The sequence below is a fragment of the Dunckerocampus dactyliophorus genome, chromosome 3 (assembly GCF_027744805.1).
Source record: "Dunckerocampus dactyliophorus isolate RoL2022-P2 chromosome 3, RoL_Ddac_1.1, whole genome shotgun sequence".
Lineage (NCBI taxonomy): Eukaryota > Metazoa > Chordata > Actinopteri > Syngnathiformes > Syngnathidae > Dunckerocampus > Dunckerocampus dactyliophorus.
Window position 1 is genome coordinate 29,920,860 of NC_072821.1, and position 20,972 is coordinate 29,941,831.

At 43.5% G+C, this 20,972-nt stretch overlaps 1 protein-coding gene across 5 annotated transcripts in view; it reads left to right on the forward strand.

The window, feature by feature from the left end:
• Positions 1 to 20,972, forward strand: part of LOC129178829 (SH3 and multiple ankyrin repeat domains protein 2-like) — a 324,991-nt gene that overhangs the window by 76,075 nt on the left and 227,944 nt on the right. For all 5 annotated transcript variants that reach the window (XM_054771420.1, XM_054771421.1, XM_054771422.1 and 2 more), the window contains exons 3-6: positions 5,631 to 5,834; positions 8,022 to 8,093; positions 14,288 to 14,396; positions 17,076 to 17,227. In XM_054771420.1, the coding sequence (XP_054627395.1) occupies positions 5,631 to 5,834; positions 8,022 to 8,093; positions 14,288 to 14,396; positions 17,076 to 17,227 (537 nt within the window). The remainder of the gene's footprint in view (positions 1 to 5,630; positions 5,835 to 8,021; positions 8,094 to 14,287; positions 14,397 to 17,075; positions 17,228 to 20,972) is intronic.

The following is a 20,972-nucleotide window of genomic DNA, read 5'->3' on the forward strand; positions in this document are numbered from 1 at the left end:
CACTGGTCCATTTTGCTAAAATGTCATTGTAGCAACTCAAAATGATTCTCGGTAGTTTGTGTGGCCCCCACGTGCTTGTACGCATGCCTGACAACGTCGGGGCATGCTCCTAATGAGACTACGGATGTGTCCTTGGGGGATCTTCTCCCAGATCTGGACCAGGGCATCAATGAGCTCCTGGACAGTCTGAGGAGCAACCTGGCGGCGCCGGATGGACGTAAACATAATGTCCCAGAGGTGTTCTATTGGGTTTAGGTCAGGTGAACGTGGGGGCCAGTCAATGGTATCAATTCCTTCATCCTCCAGGAACTACCTGCATACACTAGCCACATGAGGTCGGGCATTATCCTGGATCAGGAGGAACCCAGGTCCCACTGCACCAGCGTAGGTTCCGACAATGGGTCCAAGGATTTCATCCCGATACCTAATAGCAGTCAGGGTGCCATTATCTAACCTGTAGAGGTCTGTGCGTCCTTCCAGGGATATGCCTCCCCAGACCATCACTGACCCACCACCAAACCGGTCATGCTGAATGATGTTGCAGGCAGCATAACGTTCTCCACGGCATCTCCAGACACTTTCACGTCTGTCGCATGTGCTCAGGTTGAACTTGCTCTCATCAGTGAAGAGCACAGGGCGCCAGTGGTGTAGTTGCCAATTCTGGTGGTCTATGGCAAATGCCAATCGAGCTCTACAGTGTTGGGCAGTGAGCACAGGGCCCACTACAGGACGTCGGGCCCTCAGGCCACCCTCATGGAGCCTGTTTCTGATTGTTTGGTCAGAAACATTCACACCAGTGGCCTGCTGGAGGTCATTTTGTAGGGCTCTGGCAGTGCTCATCCTGTTCCTCCTTGCACAAAGGAGCAGATACCGATCCTGCTGAGGGTTGAAGGACCTTCTACGGCCCTTGTCCAGCTCTCCTGGAGTAACTACCTGTCTCCTGGAATCTCCTCCATGCGTCCAGGTACCACAATGAGGCCCTGGTCCAGATCTGGGAGGAGATCCCCCAGGACACCATCCGTAGTCTCATTAGGAGCATGCCCCGACGTTGTCAGGCATGCGTACAAGCACGTGGGGGCCACACAAACTACTGAGAATCATTTTGAGTTGCTACAATGACATTTTAGCAAAATGGACCAGGGTGCTGCATCATTTTTTCATTTTCATTTTTGGGGTGTCTTTGATTTCTCCCCTCTACAGGGTGATCATTTTCATTTCTATCAAATGATGTGGCATCATTTTGTTACTAATACATCACCCACTTATTATCAGGAAAGATATTCAAGATCATTTTCCCCCAGTTTAGATCTGATGTGTTTTCGAAGTGTTCTTCTAATTTTTTTGAGCAGTGTATCTATATACACACTGTGTATGTTTTTTTTTGGCACTACGTTGTGTTCTATAGCTGAGGTAATGTGAATTACTCCTGTGTTGGTGTCACAATCTGTTTGGGCTGGTTGCTTTTGAGAGCTTGACCCCCAGTATGCAAAGACGAGGCGGTAGAAGTGTTCCTATTTTTATATTTATATATATATATATATATAATGAGTTGTTAAGAACATGAAAATTAGCAATCAAAATGATAATCAGCAAATTCATGTATTTACAACGGTACCCCTTTTAACTAAAAATAAATTAAATCTTTCTCAAAATAACATAAATCAAGGGACTAGAAGCACAAATGTATTCCATTTTCATGCCACTTATCATCATTAGGATCGCGGGGATAAGCTGGAGCCTATCCCAGCTGACTTTGGTCAATCACAGGTCGGCAGTCAATCACATGGCACATATAGACAAACAACCATTCACACTCATGGACAATTTAGAGTTGCCAATTAACATGTTTTTGGAATGTCTGAGGAAAGCGGAGTAACCGGAGAAACCCCACGCACGCATGGGGAGAACATGCAAACTCCAGACACATGCCCAAGCGGAGATTTGAACCCAGGTCTTCCCGATCTCCTGACTGTGTGGCCAACATGCTAACCACTCGTCCACCGTGCGGCCCTACGCAATATATAAAATATGTAATACATTAATTATCTACTCAGAAATGGGTGGAGTAGCCAAAAAAAACAACTCTACCCATTTAAGAGTATTGTTACTTTACAACCACTTTACTCACGAAAAAGATGTGTGATGTTCCACATATCGGTATCGGTTGATATCGGTATCGGAAATTGAGAGTTGGACATCGACATATTGGTTAACAGCAAAAAAGCCAATATCTGACATCCCTAATATACTGTATACAGTGGATAAAAAGGAAAGTTACAGTCAAATATGGCAGCTTTGAAGTACTAATTGTGTGCAGTACTCAATGAAATTAATCAAGTTAAAAGATTAGTGTGGCCAAAATTGGTCAAACAGTATGCCATCCTGTATGTTACATAACTCATATATGCCATTATTTAATCCACTTTGTTTGTATTGCTTTTATTTTTGTTGAATCCCCCCCCTCTATTTATGTAGTTTGGTGAGCTCTGGTAGTAGATACACAGTCCATTTGCCAATATGATAAACACACAGAAATGACAGCCATGTTATTGCCAACAGGCTTGCCAGATTGCAGTCATTCTGAACCCTTCATCTTTCCATCCCCTCTTCTTCTTCCCACTTCATGCCAGGCGGGAGGATTTCAAGGAGGGAAAGTTCACAGACTGCTTTTCCCTACAGTCTTTATCACTGAGGAGGGGTTGCTATCACTGGCTGAGCAGCACATCCAGCTGGAAACACTCATTTCCTGAATGGCACACTGCAATGCTCACAATCTCTTCATATTTGGAGGAGGCCAGCTGTCTTTAATTGCATGTTTTCAATTTTTTTCTTTATTTATTATTATTATTATTATTGTTTTTTTGATTTTATTTTACGAGGGGGACCAGGGTGAGCTGAGTATTGTCAAATTTTATTTTCAATCATAGAATGGGAAAGTGGTTTTACAATACCATTGTTGAGAACAATATAAAAGCATGCCACTGTCATATTATTACACTGATTGCCTGGCAACCAGTCTTTGCTAACTGGGATAGGCGCCACATCCCTGCGAGCCAGGACAAGCAGTAGAAACTGGATGGATGTTGTAATTTGCACATCATATATTTGTTGTGAATGGGACAGGGTTTGTGTCGTTATAGCAGAAATTTTGACCATTTTTGATATACAGTAATCCCTCGTTTATGCCGGTTTAGTTCCAGGCCTGTGATAAGTGAATTTCTGTGAAAGATTCCTTATTTATAAGAATATTTTTTTAATTACAGCATCGAAAACCTGTTTACAACCTTCTAAATACGGTTTGTAACATTATTAGAGCCCTCTAGACATGAAATAACACCCCTACAGTCACCTTTACAACTCATATTACCCAATATAGTTTACATAATAAGAGAAAATAAAACATTTAAGGCATAAATAAGACTCATGCTCCTGTGTGTTGTGTAAATGTGTTCCGGTGCTTGGGGAGCAGACAGGTGTTGAGATCGGGGATTCAGAGATGTGTTTAGTTTGGTGTGGGTTATGGCCGCAACAATAACCCTTCAGGGATTATTGTTAACGGTTGTGAGATAATTCAGACCTGCAAAAAAGCCTGTTGTTTCAGCAATCAAATCTGGCGCTTGTCTGTGTTACTGAAAATTACTGACACCTAGTGACCAGTGTAGAATACTACATATCATCACAATGTCTTTGAATGTGCCTTCTGAATGCCTTATTTGTATTTTCCTTCATTCAGCCTTTGTTATGCTTGTAAATGCTTAATTTAGGCAAAATATGTAAAATTATTCAATTCAATATGCATATTTTTCGACTAGTAATAGGCCATATTCAACCGCGAAACACACTTAATGTTTTTGAAAAATCATTATACAGTGAAGGGGCGCACGGTGGCTTAGTGGTTAGCATGTTGGCCCCACAGTCAGGAGATCTGGAAGATCAGACAAGCCTGATGCAGTTGACAGGTTGGTGTTCCTGGCTCAAAATAAGGACATGCTTGTGTCTTCTAAAAATGTTTACCTAAAAAATCCTACTGTTCAATTTCAAGTATTTTTGAGTTGCAGACATTTTAAAATGTCTTCTTAAACCGAGCACTCCTTCATATGTTGTTCTTTTGTTATTAGCTGAAGATTTGAGCATAGCTAAACGTTCCTTTTAAAAATATTATATTTGACCTTTTATATTTAAAAAAGAACATTTTTTTATGTGCATCTTGCATGAAGCTTTAAAATTTCAGAAAGTATTTATTTGAACAAAACAACTTGACATGCATATTTGGTTTTGATTTTGTCTAAACTCACTTTGCTTAAATTATTGGGATATATATCGTATATCGATATTCAACCTAAATTTATCAGGATATGAGTTTTGGCCCATATCGCCCAGCGGCATAGAAAATGGGTGGGGTATACAGTGAAGCAGTGAAATTCGAAGCACGATGTGGCGAGGGACGAGTGTACAGTAATCCTTCGCTACTTTGCGGTTCGAACATTGTGCCGTCACTCTGTCGCGGCTTTTCAAAAATATTTTTTTAAATCAATGGTTTTGTGTTTTTTTATTCAAAATTTTTAGTAAAAAATATGCACATTAATATTAATTTTTACAAATTGTTGGCCTAAATTAAGCCTAAGCATAAAAATGACTAAATGAACTAAAATACAAATACAGGAAGTTGAAGAACTGTACTCTTCACTGGCCACTAGGTGTCACTAGTAACATGCCCCAGACGATCGCTGTGGACAACAAATATTGCAGCTTGGAATTATTTCACAACAGGCACAATAATAATAATCATCATCTTGATCATAATAATAACACTGGGTACTGTTGTGGCCGTTCATCCATCAATTGCCTATGCCGCTTATCTTCACTAGGGTCGCAGGAGTATGCTGGAGCCTATCCCAGCTGACTTTGGGCAAGAGGCGAGAAGTTGCCAGTCAGTCGCAGGGCACATACAAACAAACAATCATTCATACCTACGGACAATTTAGCGTCGCCAATTAACCTAACATGCATGTTTTTGGAATGTGGGAGGAAACCGGAGTACCCTGAAAAAACCCACACACGCACGGGGAGAACATGCAAACTCCACACTGAGATTCCCAAGCGGAGATTGGAACCCAGGTCTTCCAGATCTCCAGACTGTGGCCAACATGCTAACCACTTGGTGTTGTGGCTGTACTCCAGCTAAAACCCAACTCTGAATCGCCAACGTCACTTCCTGTCCACACGTCCAGAAGATTATTTATGTCTTAAATGGCTTAGTTTCTCTGATTATATCTACTATATTGGGTAATATGAGTGTAAAGGTGACGACAGGGGTGTTAAATGTCTAATAATATAAAAAAAACGTATGTAGAAGGCTGTAAACAGGTATTTTATGCTCTATGAAAAAACTTGATTTATAAATAAGGAATCCTACATTACAGAACCAATTAACTGCAATAAAGGAGGGCCAACTGTATATTAAAAATCAAGCCCCTGCATTGTAACCTATTTGTATTTGTCAATCAAAAGTTGGTTGTTCCACTGCAAAGTTATGGACAGGTTTTATCTATGTTGATTGCCTTGACTTAAACAAATCTTTTTCATGCGTTTGTCTTTCTTGTTTTGCTCTCTGTCACTTCCAAAAATAGAAATGCATGCGGTTCAACCCCAATGCGACAGTCTGGGTTGCCAAGCAGCGGATCCTGTGTACACTCAATCAGAGTCTGAAAGATGTGCTCAACTACGGGCTTTTCCAGCCTGCCAACAGTGGGAGGGACGGGAAGTTCCTGGATGAAGAACGCATCCTCCGGGAGTACCCTCAGCCAATCAGCAAAGGTGTCCCGTGTTTGGAGGTACACAGCTTTTGTTGTTACGTAAATGAAATTACTCAGCAGCAAACTGAACTCAATTGCCATCACTTTCCTACATATGTTTTGTATTATACTGTTTCTGCTTTAATTCTATTTGTGAATACCCAAAGTGTAATCCGTTATCTGTACAGTAGATCTACCTGTTTCGCAGGGGTTACGTTCTGGAATTGCCAGCGAATGGGAAAAAAAATGCTAATTGATGTTGTGTTGGGGCAAATGAAATAACTGTACTCAGACACAGCTTGACGGTGAGAGAGAAGAAAAGCGGTCCCAGGTTTATTGTACCTACATTTATATACGACTCCGACCACATAACAATGACAAGGATCATCAAATATCTTCCCAACAGAACATTCATTCACATAATGATGTGTAATACCTGTTTTCCATCAACAGCGCATTCTTTATCTTTGAGTGTATGCTGACTCTATATGTGTATAGTTCCTTCTCATCTAGTTTTGTGGCCTACTTTGCATGACGCTATTATTCAATACTTTTGAGGGTCCTTTGACCCCTAAAATAATTGACTGATTGATGACACAGATGCAGTGCAACTTGGTCTTTTCTAAAATTGGGACAGTGTGTTGTTGATTTCATCTCATCTGGGCTCTCAGTCAATGCACCATTATGGAGATTGAGACGTCATGTGAGTTCCTGTCAGTGCCGATTCAAAAATGAATTATCTGTGAAAAAGCATAACTTTTAATACATGTCATTAGGTTGTGCAGGTGGTCATAAAGTGTTGGCCAGTCAGTGTTTATGTAAGAAGAAAGCAACTTCCAAACAGATATTACTAAACAGAATATTTATGTAGTTAGAGCATAGAAAACCTGTTTCTGACCGACTAAATATGTTTTTTTTTTCCATTATTAGAGCCTTGCAGACATGAAATAACAGCACTATAAGTCACCTTTACGCTCCAATTATTCTTTGTTTACACTACATTGTGCAACACTGATGTGCTGCCGCTCATAGCATGTAGCAAGCTACTGAGCTAACTAGTGAGCCTCCAATTTATTTGTTCTAAGCTTAAGAAAGGGGTTCTAACGGAGTGGGGAAGAAGGACAAAGTAAGAGGCCAAAAACATACCACTTCCACATTGAATGGGAGTAGAACTTTTTTTCACTGTATTATATTGAACATGCCATGGCTGACTACATGCACTGTTGTATTTAAGATACTGTCTCATCAATGTAACATTACTGACGCCTAGTGACAAGAATACTACATATGACTTGTCTTTCAATCATTTTGGACTAATAAAAGGCCATTGTCAACCACGAAACAGCGATCATTTAATTTTTGAAAAACTGTGACAGAGGGTGGAAGTGATGTTCGAACCACGATGTAGGCTCTCAACATTGCTACATCGCGGCTCGAATTTTGTGGCTTCAAGCTATCTCGGTTTTTCAAACGTATATTAAAAAATCATGCTGTTTCGAGGTTGAATACAGCCTATTATTGGTCACAAATATGCATATTTAAGCAAAGTGTACATATTTTTTGTCTAAATTAGTCATTTTTAAGCATAAAAATGGGTACATGAACTAAAATACAAATATAAGACATTAAAAAGATGATTCAAATTGTGAATGTAGTATTCTACATTGGTCACGAGGTGTCAATTTAAATTAAATTATTTAAACTGACACATAGTTTAAAATGATGTCAAAATCGGCACATTAATAATAACACAATAATAAAAAAAATAATAATAATAACGTGGCCATAGCCCACAACAAGCTAAAACTCAACTCTGAATCCTCAACGTCACTTCCTGTTTGCCCCCCATTCTGCTCCCCTACTAGCACCAGAACACATTTACTGCAACACACGAGCACAAGTTTTATTTGTCTTAAATGGCTTATTTTCTCTGATTAGATCTCCTATATTGGGTAATTCAAGTGTAAAGGGGACTAAATGAGTGTTATTTCATGTCTAAAGGGCTCTAATAATGTATTTAGAAAAAAACTTATTTCGGAGGTCGTAAACAGGTTTTCTATGCCATAACTACAAAAATATTTCATTTATAAAGAAGGAGCCAGTCAACCGCGATAAACGAGGGATTACTGTATTATGGTACACTGTCATACAGTATGATTAGGACAGCAACATCTGGAGGATGTGTGGTGGGATACAAATGTTTCCATTTTGTCCTTCTCAAAACAGTTTCGCTACAAGAGCAGAGTATACCGGCAGCCGAACCTGGATGAGAAACAGATTGCCAAACTTCACACAAAGGTAAGAAGTATCTCAAAATATACAGTCTGTAAGCCACACAAATAAAGGATACATGTTTTAGTATTGAGAAGGATTAAGCTCCACAATTCATGTACTGTATTTCACCTATTAACAATCAATGGCACTTGCTGAAAAAAAATGATGGTTGACTATAGTTTTAATTTTACTGACCCAAGTCAAATGGAGGCAGGTCTTCGCGTGGTTCAAATAAGCCATCTGATTTATGATGATTTATAAATGAAAAGTGCTTTGCCTCTGACATTATTAGCTTCGTGGCAAGTTTTGTGGTAGTCCTACCAGGGTTTCCCCTATGATTTTTTTGAAGCTGTGGTGGTGGGCTACTTGGGAGGTGGACTGCTGCTGCTGTGTCGAGCTGCTGCTGCGTCACTGTGGCAGAATTTTTTTAAAAATATTGAAATGTACTGTCGGTAATAATGTCAACATTAGCGTCGTTTCCACAGGTTTGAACAACAAATGCATTCCATTCCATTCCATTCCATTTTCCTCCGCTCATCCGGGTCCGGGTCGCGGGGGCAACAGTCTCAGTAGGGAAGCCCAGACTTCCCGGTCCCCGACCACCTCCTCCAGCTCCACCGGGAGGACACCAAGGCGTTCCCAGGCCAGCTGTGAGACATAATCCCTCCAGCGTGTCCTAGGTCTTCCCCGGGGCCTTCTCCCGGCTGGGCATGCCCGAAACACCTCACCAGGGAGACGTCCGGGAGGCATCCGGACTAGATGCCCGAGCCACCTCAGCTGGCTCCTCTCGATGTGAAGGAGCAGCGGCTCTACTCTGAGCTCCTCCCGGATAACCGAGCTCCTCACCCTATCTCTTAGGGTTAGTTCAGGTACCCTACGGAGGAAACTCATTTCAGCCGCTTGTATCCACGATCGCATTCTTTCGGTGACAACCCAAAGCTCATGACCATAGGAGAGGGTGGGAACATACTGTAAATCGATCGGTAAATTGAGAGCTTTGCCTTCCGGCTCAGCTCTCTCTTCACCACAACAGTCCAGTACAGCGACTGCAGTACAGCGACTGCATTACAGCAGACGCTGCGTCGATCCACTTATCGACCTCATGCCTCAAGCTTCGCTCACTTGTGAACAAGACCCCGAGATACTTGAACTCTTCCACCTGGAGCAGGACCTTATTCCCAACCCGGAGGGAGCAATCCACCATTTTCCGACTGAGAACCATGATTTTGACGTGCTGAGTGTCATCCCAGAAGCTTCACACTCAGATGCAAACCGCCCCAGTAAACGCTGGAGATCACAGACCAATGAGGCCATCAGGACCACATCGTCTGCAAATAGCAGAGACGAGATCCTAAGGCCACCGAACTGGACTTCCTCGACACCTTGGCTGCGCCGAGAAATTCAGTCCATGAAAATTATGAACAGAATCGGTGACAAAGGGCAGCCAAAGCCAACGTTCACCGGAAACAGGCGTGACTTACTGCTGGCAACGCGAACCAGGCTCCTGCTCCGGTTGTACAAGGACCGAATGGCACGTAGTAGTGCGCCACTAACCCCGTACTCCCAGAGCACCCGCCACATGACACCGCAAGGGATACAGTCGAATGCCTTTTCCAAATCCACAAAGCAAATGTAGACCGGTTGATCAAACTTCCACGTACCCTCCAGTACCATTGCAAGGGTGTCGAGCTGGTCCAGTGTTCCGCGACCAGGACGAAAACCACACCTCCTGTAGGCGAGGTTTGACTAACAGTCATACCCTTCTCTCCAGCACCCTGGAATAGACTTTCCCAGGGAGGCTTAGGAGCGTGGTCCCCTTATAGTTGGAACACACCGTCCGGACACCCGTCTTGAAAAGGGGGACCACCACCCCAGTCTGCCAATCCAGAGGTACTGTTCCCGACTTCACGCAATGTTGAAGAGACGTGTCAGCCAAGACAGTACCTCAACATCCAAAGCCTTGAGGAATTCAGGGCGAAACTCGTCCCCTCCCGGAGCTTTGCCACTGGGGAGCGTTTTGACCATCCCAGATACCTGAGCCATGGTGAGGTCCACGTTTGTCTCCTCAGACTCTGCTTCCTCTATGGAAGGTATGTCAGTGGGATTGAGAAGGGCCTCAAAGTATTCCTTCCACCGTCCACCTATATCCTCAGTCGAGGTCAGCAGGCCCCCGTCCCCACTGTAAACAGTGTGGATAGGGCACTGCTTCCCCTTTCTGAGGCGCCAGACGGTTTGCCAGAACCTCTTTGAGGCCGATTGAAAGTCGTGCTCCATGGCCTCACCGAACTCCACACCCGAGGTTTTGCCACGACCACCGTCGAAGCCGCATGCCGCTTGGCCTGCCGGTACCTATCTACTGCTTCAGGAGTCCCACAAGCCATCCAAGCTCGATAGGATTCCTTCTTCAGCTTGACGGGAGCCCTAACCTCTGGTGTCCACCATCGGGTTCGGGGCTTGCCGCCACGTCTGGCACCAACCACCTTGCGCCTACAGCTCCGATCGGCTGCATCAGCAACGGAGGCACGGAATAGAGCCCATAGAAGACTCGATGAACAGGAGACTCTGACAAACGTTCCCAGCACACTCTCATTACATGTTTGGGTCTCCCAGGTCTGTCCGGCATCCTCCTTCACCATCTAATCCAACTCATCGCCAGTTCAGCCCCTCTCTTCACCCGTGTGTCCAGAACATGCGGACGCAGGTCTGATGATACGACTACAGAGTCGATCATAGACCTGCGGCCTAGGGTGTCCTGGTCCGATGTGCACTTGTGGACATCCTTATGTTCGAACATTATGTTTGTGATGGACAAACTGAGGTTCGCACAGAAGTCCAACAACATCACAGCCGTTCATTCCAATCACGCCCCTCCAGGTCACACATGGGCGTTGAAGTCTCCCAGTAAAACAATGGAGTCACCAGTTGGGGTGCTCTGCAGCACCCCTCTGATGGACTCCAAGAAGGCTGGGTACTCTGAACTGCCGTTCGGCGCGTACGCACGAACGACAGTCAGGACTCTTTCCCCAACCCGAAGGCGTAGGGAAATGAGCCTCTCGTTAACCGGGGGTGACTCCAACACAGAGGCATTAATAAGCCCACACCAGCCCGCCGCCTCTCCCCTGCAGCAACTCCAGAGTACAACAAGGTCCAGCCCCTCTTGAGGAGTTTGGTTCCAGAACCCAAACTGTGGGTCGAGGTGAATCCAACTATATTTAGTCGGAACGTCTCAACCTCTCAAAAGTTCGGGCTCCTTCCCCACCAGAGAAGTGACATTCCATGTCCCAAGATCCAGATTTGGCTGCTGAAGACCAGGTCGCCCAGGTGCCCGCCCTCGACCGCCACCCAAAGCACAATGCACCGGATCCTTGGTGGTGGGTCCACGGGGGGATTTATTTAATATATTTATTTAACATATTTTTGAGTGATGCATCAAAATTCCAACTGTGAAGTAACAAGGGATGACTGTAAATACATATAAATGATGAACGAAAGGGATAAATTAACTTTTAAGGTTACTTTTACCTTCATTGAAGATTTGAGACAAAGACATAATGTGGCAGCGAGATCAACACGGACACCACCTTATGTATGTGCAATGAGTTATTTCTTGAAGAAACAGAGTCACCTGCTGATGACATCATAGACGGGTGACGGAACTGAGCTCCGGTTCTTGTTTCCATGTATTACCAAGATGCTAACAAGGACGTTTCTTGATAAAAATACTTAATAAACACAGTTGCATTAATAACACGACCAGAAGAGCACCATATTGTAGGCAAACCAAAGCAAAATTTTGGAGGAAATTTTCTATGTTAGCCGAAAACTACACTAACCAAGGCATACGCTAAACAAGGTTCCACTGTATACAAATAACCTATAACTGCATTTACATTACTGTCTGATTTGTATGGGAGCAAAAATGTTGAGGGATTCTCTGCCTTTTGTTTTCGTCCTCCATGTCCCTACTTTTATTTCCAATCTAGGAAATTGTCATTACTCATTGTCTTGATCTTCTTTTGCTATCTCATTCCTCTTTCCTCATTTTATCCTCTCCTTCAGGGAGCTGTTCTCTAATCTATTTTTATCATGCGGCCTGGAATGAAAGCAGATGGGAGCAGAACAGAAAGGAGCATCCATTCCACCAGTTACCATTCCGATGCCCTCCCCCCACGTTTCTTGCTTTCAGTAGCATTTTATTAGATTCCCCAGTCTCACTCAACAAGAAGACTTCTTTTGTTTCCCTATTCCTAAACACAAGCACGTTTCACCTCCACTCATCCTTGACCACCTACATCCTTCTTTTGTTCAGGGCTGTCCAAAGTGCGGCCGCTCGTTTTGTATTGGCCTGCGGCTCATTGTAGAAATAAAATAAATGTAAAAAAACAGCAAACATGGGAAAAATAGAGCAGAAAGGCACAAGAAGACGACATGTTGTCACTAATATCTACAGGTAATAATAACACAATGCAAAACTATTGTTTGTCTTTTTACAGAATTAAACAAATACACGCCTGATCAAAATCTTAAGACCAGTTGAAAAATTGCTAGAATTTGCATTTTGCATTTGGATCTTAATGACGTTTTAAGTAGTGCTACAAAATGCAAAAATAAAAATGGGGAGTGAGACAAAAAGCATTTTGAAAAAGTAATTTATTGAAAACAACAACTAAACTAAAATAGGCTGTTTATCAGCTGGGTAAACGTTGAAGACCACAGGCTATAAAAGCAAAAATGTGCTCCAAATGTTCATTTTCTGTCAGGCATTCACATTGTCATGCCCTCCTGATGGCAAAAGCTAAGAAGCTTTCTCTTTTTGAACGTGGTCAGATTGTCGAGCTGCATAAGCAAGGCCTCTCGCAGTGTGCCATTGCTGCTGAGGTTGGGCGCAGTAAGACAGTCATTCTAAGTTTTTTGAAAGATCCTGAGCATTATGGAACAAAAAAGTAATGTGGTAGACCCTGCGCAAAAAATCACACCTGCGCTGAGACGGAGGATCCGATTGGCTGTCCATCAAGACACAGGGCAGTCTTCGGCCCAAATTAAGGCCCTCACTGGTGCCGACTGCAGCACAATAACCATCAGACGGCATCTGCGGGAAAAGGGTTTGAAAGATCTCGTTTCCTTTAATGCCACAAAACTGCCTGTTTAGGCTTTGCCAGGGAGCATCAAACATGGGACATTGAAAGGTGGAAAAAAGTTTTATTCTCTGATGAGAAAAATGTAACCTTGACGGTCCAGATGGCTTCCAACGTTACCCACCTGAGATGTTTTCTACCCGGCACAGTGGAGGGGGGTCCATCATGGTCTGGGGTGCTTTTTCATTCAGTGGAACACTGGAGCTTCAGGTGGTGCAGGGTCGTCAAATGGCAGCTGCTTTCGTCCAGATATTGCAGCAAGCATCCCTCATGACTGAGGGCCCTCGTCTGTGTGGTAACAGCTGGGTTTTTCAACAGGACAACGCTGCAGTTCACAATGCTCGCTTGACCAAGGACTTCAGGGAGAATAACATCACTCTTTTGGACCATCCTGCATGTTCCCCTCATTTAAATCCCATAGAGAACATTTGGGGATGGATGGCAAGGGATGTTTATAAAAATGACCATCAGTTCCAGATAGTTGATGCCCTTCGTGAAGCCATCTTCACCACTTGGAGCAATGTTCCCACTAGCCTCCTGGAAACACTCGCATCAAGCATGCCCAAACCCATTTTTGAAGTGATGAACAAGAACGGTGGAGCTACTCATTACTGAATCATACTGAGAACAGTTTTTGTTCTGGTTTGGATAGTTTTTTGTTATTTTTTGAGAGATGGTCTTCAACTTTTGATCAGCTGATAAATAGCATATTTCAGTTTAATTGTTGTTTTCAAAAAAGTAATTTTTAAAAGTGCTTTTTGTCTCACTCCCCCTTCTTGTTGCATATTCTAGCTCAACTTAATACCTCATTTAAGATCCAAATGTGCAAAATGCAAATTCTAGCAATTTTTCAACTGGTCTTAAGATTTTGATCAGGAGTGTATCTAAAAATATCAAAATGGCCATGTGCATCCTTTGCTTTCTCAATATGTGGCCCTCGGTGGAAAAAGTTTGTGTGCTCCGCTTTCGCTCAACATCTATTTGAGGTTTTTTTTTACAGTTATGGAAGTCTAACCCTTTGGACACCTACCACCAATTCTTTTTATGTTTTTTGTAACAGTTGTACCTTTTGTGGCTTTGCAGGGAAATCTGAGGAAGTTCATGGACCTCATACACCATAACCAGGTGGACAAAGTGTCGAAGTTGTTGGAGAGAGGCCTTGATCCCAACTACCATGACAGTGACAGTGGTGGTAAGGCTGCATTCTAGGAGTGTCACAACACATGATGATACACAAGATTGGTCTAGGAGAAAGAGACGAGACTCAAGATTTTAACATTAGTTTTAAGAAAAAAACAATGAAAAACTATATGACTGAGCAAACGGGCTTTATTTATTTAACTGAGTCACAAAATAATGCAGGTGCATTTTGAAATGTTTATTGTCCCCCAAATTATGGACAATAAACAGTATTACTGTGAACATTATTTTGAGACCAAATAAAGCACGGATGTTATTATAATATAAAAGAATAAGAGTCATGAGTATGGCCAATTATCAGTCCAAAAATATTGAAAGACAAGTCATATGTTGCATTCTGCTCACTAGGTGTCAGTAATGACATAAAACATTGACGAGACATGGCATGACATTATATTACCTTCAAACTGCATGTAGTCAACCATGGCATGTCCTACATGATTGAGGGCAACAAAAGCTCTCCTCCCATTCCGTGTGGAAAAGGTACATTTTTGGCTTCATTTGTCCTTCTTCCTCACTCCGTTTGAAACCCTTTCTTAAGTTTAGAATAAATAAATCGGAGGCTAAATAGTTAGCTCACTAGCATGCTATGCTTAAAGCCATCTCTTGTGTCACTGCAGTGATCCTGTAGCCTGCACATTTACAATGTGATGTAAACAAAGGAATAATAGGAGTGTAAAGGTGACTATGGGGATGTTATTTCATGTCTCCAGGGCTCTAGTAATGGTTAAAAAATATTTAGAAACAGGTTTTCTATGCTCTAACTACGAAAATATTCCATTTATTAATATTGACTCCCAATTTGCGGAAACTCACTTGTTGCAATTGGGTCTTGTTGCAAAAGGGTTGATTGTATAATAATAATAGTATGTCATAGTAATGCAATATTTCCTTTAATACGTAATTTTTTTACTGCTGTAAAGTTGTGAAATTGGCGTTTGTAACATATTTTTTCACAGGCAATTTATACTGTCTGTCAAACATTTGTAGCATTTCTTGATATGATGCTGGCTTTTCAGCTGTATTAAAGAGAGGCATTTCTTTTGCTATGTAACAAACTAGATTTTCTGTGCGCACACACCATTTTGTACTGATTTGTTTGTATTCAACCAAACGTGGCAATGAGTATTGGCTGGTGGGATGAAGGCTCTGCATCTCGACGTGTAGTTTTTTGCCCGTGGCTACACTGGGTTGGGTAGATATGTTGGGCAAGTTTGATGCGCTGCGTTTTTTTGCCACCGCTTTCGAACACATTTGGCATCCTGGCGTGTTGATGTACGCACCTTGCTCATTTGGTTTGAAGCCAAAATATTACTTTTACAATCATGGTTTTCCTCCTAATTTCTATTACGTTGCGTTGCATTGCTCCTCACAAGGCTACACTCTTCTACGGTGTGTACACCTCCCCACACAGAGACCAAGAGATGGTATGACTGACAACAGGTCTCACTCCCTTCATGTTGTTTTGTTGGTCTGAGTAAACCCTCTTCCTGCCTATTTGGAGGCGAGAGAAGAGGAAAACGCATGCATGCACATGGCAATATATTGAGGCCAGCAAAATTATTGAGTTCATTTTCATGTATCGTGTGATGAATTCATTTATTTATCATCGTCCCATCGTCTAGGGCCCACAAGACTGTTTTTTTCAAAACGAGAAAGTCACATTTAAATCTTGAGAGATCCTGTGACACAAGATTTTATTTTCTAACTTTTTTTAATACTTGTATTGTCACGGATTTAGAAACAACATTTATAAAAATATTAGGAAATTTATTAAAATTGTTGTGAAAAAAAGTACAAATATATATATTATATACTATACTATACTATATATTAACATACATATTATTAAAAAGTTCCATATAACATAAAGGTTCTCGGAACGGATTATTTACGTTGTAGGAGCGTCTAGTGTGTATATATATACAGTAGGTATATATATAGATGTTAATGTTAATTGTTTGTTAGTTTCAGGGGGACTACGAAGAGGAAGGAGGTTTAAGCGTCTACTGATATTCGTATATGTACAGTAGACGCCCTTACAATGTAAATAATCCGTTCCGAGAAGCTTTATGTTATAGGGTTTTTATGTTATACGAAGCGTAAAATACATGTAAATATAACTCAGCCAATGAGATGAAAGCATAGGCGGTGCCCTGATAATCAGCCAATGAGATGAGAGCGGAGGCGGTGCCCCGAAAATCAGCCAATGAGAGCGTGATGCGTCAGAAGGCGTCACCAAGTGTTAGTCTGAACTTGCAACGACTTGAGGCATTAATAAAGTTGACTGAAAAAAAAAAAAGACTTGCACTGACTTGACGCTTTATGTTATATGGAATTTCTTCTGTAATACGATGCAAAAACTTTACATAAATTCTTTATGTTCAGTGGAATTTATGTAAAAGGAGGTTTATGTTATGCGAGGTACTACTGTATATGTATATGTAGATGTATTTTCTTTTTTAACCAAAAATCTGCAAATTTGCCGGGACATGGACTCTGAATCACAAATGGGCGAGATCCACTACATACAGAGCAAAAGCCAAATTATTGCACATTGTCCATTTTTAAAAAGTACATTTTACAAGTTTTTATACCGGCAAGAATGATGAGTTGAGGCTAAATGTGGATTCCCTAAGCCATCGCACTTTATCCCTTGTGTTGCCCCTAGAGAGCCCTTTGACGTTTGCAGCACATCTGGATAATGTGGTGGAGATGATCAAGGTTTTAAAGAATGGAGGAGCTCACTTGGACTTCAGAGCCAAAGACGGTATGACTGCCCTTCATAAAGCTGCACGCTCCAAGAACCATGCTATACTCACGGTAAGAGAACGTATCCACTTTCATCCTATACTCCCTAAATCCATGTCGATTCTGAGCCATCCAGGTCATGGTCATCTACAAAGGTAGAAACGAGGCAACTGGACCGCTTGCAGTTGAAGACGTTTCACCTTTAATCCAAAAGACTCTCATCTCACACTAGAACACAAGGAGTTGTCAGAACCCTCAACAACAGAGCACAGAACATCCCTTCCAACCGAGGACGGAAGATGGAACGAGCAGACACACATCAGAGAGGCTCTTTTACCATGTGGGAATTCAAACAGAGACAGAAATATGGGAACTCAGCAAAACATTCAGAACTGAAAAAGCCTTTTGGATTAAAGGTGAAAACGTCTTCAACGTAAGGAGAAGGCCAGTTGCCTCGATTCAATCCTACACTCCTTTCTCATCTTTTATTCACACCCTCTTACATGTGCATCGATGTCTTGAGTTTGGAATCACAGTGTGATCATGTCAGCAGCTAACTTGGCAGGCTCGATGCAGTATAAGCCTTTTCTGACAGGAATACATACACACGCACACACACATTTTCACCACAGCCTAATGAGGTGAAAAGTAGAAATGCTCACTATTGGCTTTCTTACAGATATCAGCCAATACCGATATTGGCAGCAGCTCTTCCCTCAAACTAATGTCAGGTCATGGATGAACACATGATGCTTTTTTTACAGTGATGCCACTGGATGCATTTCACAAATGAACATTGTGCAAAATCAGACAAATACCGCAATATGCAACACAGTAATCCCTCGTTTATCACGGTTAATTGGTTGCAGACTTGACCGTCATAGATGAATTTCCACTAAGTAGGATTCCATATTCAGAAGTGGAATATTTTCATAGTTAGATCATAGAAAATCTGTTTATGACCTTCTAAATATGGTTTTTAACATTATTTGAGCCCACTAGACGTGAAATAATACTCCTGTAGTCACTTTTACACTCATATTACCCAATCTAGTCAACATAAGAGAAAATAAGACATCCATCCATTTTCTATGCTGCTTATTCTCATTAGGGTCGCAGGGGTATGCTGGAGCCTATCCCAGTTGACTTTAGGCGAGAGGCGGGGTACACCCTGGACTGATCGCCAGCCAATCACAGACAAAATTAAACATTTAAGACATAAATAAGACTCTTGCTTGTGTGTTTCAATAAATGTGTTCCCTAGGGGTGCAGCGTTAGTGGGCGACAGGAAGTGACGCCAAGGGTTCAGAGTTGAGTTTTAGCTTGGCGCTGGTTACGACTATAACAGTAGCCCGTTTTAGGGGTTATTGTTCCTGTTGAGATCATTCAAGCCTATAATAGTCTATAATAGCAATCCAGTCTGTTGTTCTGACCATCAAGTCTGGCGCTTGTGTATCTCACCCAACATTACAGTAACATTACTGACACCTAGTGACCAGTGTAGAATACTACATATCATCACAACGTCTTTGAATTGGTCTATTGAATGCCTCATATTTGTATTTTACTTAATTTAGGCATTTTTTTAATGGTAGACAATGCTTAATTTAGGGGAAAATAATGTGTAAAATCTGCTTAAATATGCATATTTTTTGACTAATAATAGGCCGTATTCAACCACAAAACAGCATTATCATTTTACATATTTTTGCTAAATTGGTATAGAGTGTGTTACGCGGCGTGCGCAGGAAAGCAGTTTGTAATGGATCCCAAGATGCAGAAGACAAAAGAGGTTGCAGGACAGGCTTTAATAGTCTCTGTACCAGTCGGAACAAAAAACAACGGTGCAATAAGGAAACTCAAAAGGGCACCGCGACAAAAAGGGAAAAAACTATACCAGGCTGGAAGGAGCTACGGGACATGTAGCAGGACTGCTCAGGAGATGAACTTGGAAGCGTGGTGTAGCCTAGTGATCCGGAGGAATAGCTGAGTGCCGGAAACAGCAACAGGTGAGTATAAGTAGGTTGGTTAATGATGAGCAGCTGCAGCACATCCCGCAGCTCCGCCCCAGGCAGGAGGGACCAGGGTCTGAATGCAACACATCAGCCTGAGTCAATGCACCAAAACAGAGTGACAGTCAACAATGACCCAGACATACCATACTTGTCACAGCAAGGTGTGACAGTATTCCCCCCCTCCGTCAATGGACGCCCCCTGGCGGACTACCGGGCTTGTTAGGGAACCTGCGGTAGAAGTCAGAAATAAGTGTTTTGTCAAGAATGAGCGACCGGGAAATCCATGACCGATCCTCTGGACCGTAACCCTCCCAGTCGATCAGAAACTGCACACCCCTGCCTCGCCTCCTGGCATCCAGGATGGTCTTCACTGAGTAAGCAGGATGGCCCTCTATCTGTTGCGCGGGAGGAGGGGGCGCAGGTGGGGGATTCAAGGCGGAGGACGCCACCGGCTTCAGGCGGGAGACGTGAAACACTGGGTGGCACTTGAGGGATGCTGGCAGTTTAAGGCGTGCTGTGACGGGGTTGATCATCCGCTCCACTTCATAGGGCCCAATGAATCTTGGGGCCAGTTTCTTTGACTCCCCCCCCAGGGTGATCTCCTGGGCAGATAGCCAAACCCTCTGACCGGACTTGTAGTTTGGGGCTGGTTTACGATGGCGGTTAGCCAGTCTTTGGTTGCGTCTGGCGGTGCGTAGTAGTGCGTCCCTAGTGTTGCGCCAGACGCGGTGGGCGCGGCGGAGGAACGCTGCCACTGAGGGGGTTGTACAGCCCGCCTCCTGGGATGGAAAAAGTGGGGGTTGATAGCCGTGGACAACATGGAAAGGGGAAAGGCCTGTGGAGGAACAGACGAGTGTATTATGTGCATACTCGACCCACGGAAGGTAGCTGGACCAGGAAGACGGGCGCTGGTGACACACGCACCTCAGTGCCGCCCCCAAATCTTGGTTGGCCCGTTCCGACTGTCCATTCGACTGGGGGTGATGGCCGGATGATAAACTGGCTGTGGCACCCAGCGACTTGCAGAAGGCTTTCCATGTAGCTGACGAGAATTGTGGGCCTCTATCGGAAACCACGTCCTGGGGGATCCCGTGAAGGCGAACCACGTGTTGGATCAACAGCTTGGCGGTCTCCAATGAGGAGGGAAGCTTACGGAGGGGGATAAAGTGCGTCTATTTGGAAAACCTGTCTACTATCGTCAGAATGACTGTAAATCCTCTGGAAGAAGGTAAGCCAGTGACGAAGTCTACTGCCACATGAGTCCAGGGTCGGGAGGGGATGGGGAGGGGTTGGAGCAATCCCGCAGGGGCCTGATGAGAGGGCTTGCTCCTGGCACAACTGGTACAAGCCGCAACGAAGCTTCGTGTGTCCGCTTGAAAGGTCGGCCACCAGAAACGCTGGGCCAGCAGGAAGGCCGTCCGCTTAGCTCCCGGATGACAGGCAATCTTGGAGGCGTGGGCCCACATCAGCACCTCGGAACGAAGCGCCGCCGGCACAAACAGTCGGTTGGGAGGGCAACCTGCTGGGGGAGCGGAACCCTTGCAAGCCTCTGCGACGCGTCTTTCTACCTCCCATCGGAGGGCCCCCAGGATCCGGGACTGGGGGAGGATGGTCTCCGGAGAGGAGTCCTCTATGGCGGGCGCAAACATCCTAGATAGTGCATCGGGCTTCCCGTTGCGTGAACCTGGGCGAAAAGTGATGCAGAAGTTGAACCTGGTTAAGAAGAGTGCCCACCGTGCCTGTCGGGGGTTCAAGCGGTGGGCAGCGCGGATGTAGGCCAGGTTCTGGTGGTCCGTGTAGAT